This window comes from Triticum aestivum, chromosome 2A, assembly GCF_018294505.1.
Source record: "Triticum aestivum cultivar Chinese Spring chromosome 2A, IWGSC CS RefSeq v2.1, whole genome shotgun sequence".
In the NCBI taxonomy this organism is placed as follows: domain Eukaryota; kingdom Viridiplantae; phylum Streptophyta; class Magnoliopsida; order Poales; family Poaceae; genus Triticum; species Triticum aestivum.
This window is the reverse complement of record NC_057797.1, coordinates 784,447,817-784,451,207: the sequence shown is the minus strand read 5'-3', so window position 1 is coordinate 784,451,207 and position 3,391 is coordinate 784,447,817. Positions and strand designations below refer to the sequence as shown.

The window sequence follows — 3,391 nt, the reverse complement described above, 5'->3', positions numbered from 1 at the left end:
GATGAGATCAAAAGATAGCCGTTTAAAAATGAAAATAGCTTACAGAAACAGTCATCTCACTCTGAATAAACTGTCATCCACTCAAACTAGAAGTGCCACTGAAATCGTTCGCAAATGCCACTCCCTCCTGACGACCTTTCGCCAGCTAAAGGGTCCTTATTTTATTAACTTTAGGACAGAGGTCAGATGTGTCAGAGAGATCTTAGGGTGTTGGATGGTCGCCTTGTCAGTTGGTTTGTCTGTTAAGATACAGTGAATATATAAAGTTATATGGCTATACATAGTGAGTTGCTGTGAGGCACGGCGAGTAGCTACAATGTTTGGAGCTTCGAGCTTAATGGCGCAAGGTATGAAGTGCATATTTGCCTGTTTCTTACTCTGTTAATTGCGTTGAGAAAATATTCCTTTGTCATTCATTGTACCAAAGATTCAGTGATCCAAATTGCGAAATGTGTGCACCATATGATTGTTCTAGTTCTAGAGTGCTGGAGTGATAGCAGTCCGGCCCTGCTAGAGAGCCATCACGATCCTATTTTGTCACTGAAATTTTTACCTATATTCTGCTAGTTAGTTTGTGTGCTGACTACTACAGTAATTTTTGCGTGCAGATGCAGGAGTCCCAAATGTTGACTCGCACAGCGATTTGGAGGCAGGGAAGAAGCAAGCGCCGGCCAGACGATCTGAGATGGCGCGGGCTGTCTCCATCTCCAAGGTCCGTATGCAATTCCGTGGTTTGGACGGCAACAGCTACACGCCGCAGTACGTGCCGATTGGGCCGTACCATCTAAGCTGTTCGTCCCCACGGACTGAAAAAGAGAAGCTGTGCGGTGTCTCCTTCCTCAAGAGCCTCTCGGACGAACACACTCTAGCGCGACTAGTGGAGAAGTTGGAGCCACGAGCGAGGGAGTGTTACGCCGATGGCGTTGGCCAACTCACGCCGGAGCAGTTTTCCGGTATGCTGCTGCGCGACGGGTGCTACCTGCTTCTTCTGTTTGTTCATTATGTGACAGCTGAGGCATGCGGCAATGGCGGCGCTTCGACGGCGGCCGGTGGGGTCTCCGACAGCGCGGTGGTGCGCGACACCGTGTTCCTTGTTGAGAACCAGATACCTCTCTTCGTCCTTGAGAAGATCCACGAGCACATCGCAGGAGGCGCCGGCATGTCCGTCCTCGAAAGCATCGCCGTCTCTGTCCAGGAGCTTCTGCAGGCGCAGCTCTACATCAGCAAGAAGCTGCGGCCGGCGCCGCGGCAGGCGTCCCACTTGCTCCACCTGGTGCATCACTACTTTCAGCCAACAAACCCGCCTCCGGAAATGGCAGAGAGCACGGCACGGCGCACCGGCCGGTGGCGCCGGGCGACGGAATACGGCAGCCACGGAGGCATGCGGTTCAAGCGCCGGACCTTCGTGAACGGCGAGGAGTGGACCGTCCTCGACGTGCGCCTTAAGCGAGGCACGCTGTGCGTCCCCCATCTGCGGGTCGACAGCAACACGTGGACCGTCCTGCGTAACCTGATGGCGCTGGAGGAGCACGTCCCACGGAGGCCCGTCACGGCGTACTGCCTCTTCATGTCGCAGGTGGCCGGCACGGTGGAGGACGTGAAGCTACTGGTTAACGCAGGGATCGTCGAGCACTTCCTGCCGAGTGACGAGCAGGTCGCTCAAGGCTTCGCGGACCTCTGCAATGGGGTGGTCATGGACGTCGACAACCTTGACCGGAACTACCTCAAGCCCATCTGGCACAAGCTGCAGGAACGCTGCCAGAGCCGCGTGTTTAGATTCATGGGATGGTTCTGCCATGACCGGCACCTCGGTATGGCTATCGCGTTCCTTATGGCTGTCGTCGTCTTGGTTTGTCAAGTGACGCAGACGTTCTATGCAGTTACCGGCCGGAGGTGAACGAGGTCGACGACGTCCCAAATAGTTCTCGGAGCATGACTCGATCATATCCGACATTTAGGGTACGTCGGGGTGGATTGTCTCTTGTTTATCTTGTGTGCTTTGTTGTTGTTGTTTTTTCCTTTTGAGGGGAGTGTGCTTTGTTGTTTTGTCGGTTGAATGAACGCTAGTCTCATAGTTACTTTTTTTTACATTTCCTCTTTTGTTGCCTCCCTTTTAAAAGAGCCCGATGTGTTGGTAACGGCATCTCCAACACTCCCTAAATCAGACACCATATTTGTCCGCGGACCAATGGAGACCAGTCCACAGACATCGATACGGAAAACGGCTATCCAACTGTAGTCGCATACATTTCAAACAAAACAAACCGGACGATTACATGTAAACCGATGATTTTCATTTAAACCAGACAAAAACATTTACATTCTCAACATATTTCAACTAAACTATAACGGACTAGGCTAGGCTACTCTAACCTAGTCTATCACCGGCCTCGCGGAGCCCCATTCCAATGACATGTCTTCCCTATGTCCGGCAACCCTCTCACTGGAACACCTTGAGCCCCCGAGGTATATGCTTCAGCAAGGGGAGAAGAGCCTCCGCCTATGCAACCCGACAGCATGGTGCTAGGGCCTTCATGGGATCCAAGCGGTGGCGGCCTCCCATGGTCTACTATTTCTCGCTATCGGCAATGCCAGCGGCCGCAGCAACGGACTTCGATTGCTTCTTTCTCCACCTCCTACACGTGGTACCGCCAATGCTTGCGCCAGATGGCGCGGGTGGAGCGGTGCTAAACCTGGCATATCTCGAGGTAGGGATCCTAAGCTAGGCATCTTGGCACGACGGTAACATGATGAACAATGGACACGAGGATTTAACCAGGTTCAGCCTTTCTCGAAGAGATAATACCCTACATCCTGCTTCTAATTTTATTGATATGGGGTATAGTCCTCATCTTGTGCGTCAAGTCCTATGGAATCTTTCTTGTATGCGTCATGGGCTACCCGAAGAAGCCCGTTAGTGAACAGTCATGGGGGTCCTCGACCCGACCCACCTGGTCGGGAGACAGCGTGGTGAGTACCTCCTAGTTCAAGACACCATCAATAGCCCCTGAATCGATCACCAAGTCGAGGACATTGATTATCCTCGGAACGTCTTCAGCTTCTGGTCTTCAAGTTGGGGACACTCCTCGGTTCATCCAAACTATTCTTCATTTTCGGTCGTCAGTCTTGAAAGCCGGTTCAACAAATTTTCCCATTTTAGATCTTTGAGAATCGTCGAGGTGTATCCGACGAGTTCACACGTCGGGCATCTAAGGAGTTTACACATCAGGCATCCGGAAAGTCCTTTTAAGTTTCCGGTCTTTATCAATGCATTGTTAATTTTATGCTACACATCAGGTTCGATGTTTTTCCCATGTAGTGGTGTCCTCTTGCAGTCGAGCTTCAACGCCGGACTGCATCCGAAGTCTCTTTTTGCATCCGAGCTCCAACG

General features: G+C 51.8%; 1 protein-coding gene across 1 annotated transcript; it reads left to right on the top strand.

The window, feature by feature from the left end:
• Window positions 1-615: 615 nt before the first annotated feature.
• On the top strand, window positions 616-2,059 carry LOC123186768 (UPF0481 protein At3g47200). Its single transcript, XM_044598473.1, has one exon. The coding sequence runs from the start codon at window positions 686-688 to the stop codon at window positions 1,895-1,897; it is 1,212 nt and encodes a 403-aa protein (XP_044454408.1). The 5' UTR covers window positions 616-685; the 3' UTR covers window positions 1,898-2,059.
• The last annotated feature ends 1,332 nt before the right edge of the window (window positions 2,060-3,391 follow it).

Excerpts from the sequence above, each read along its gene's own strand:
- LOC123186768 (XM_044598473.1), top strand. The coding sequence starts at position 686 with ATGGCGCGGGCTGTCTCCATCTCCAAGGTCCGTATGCAATTCCGTGGT.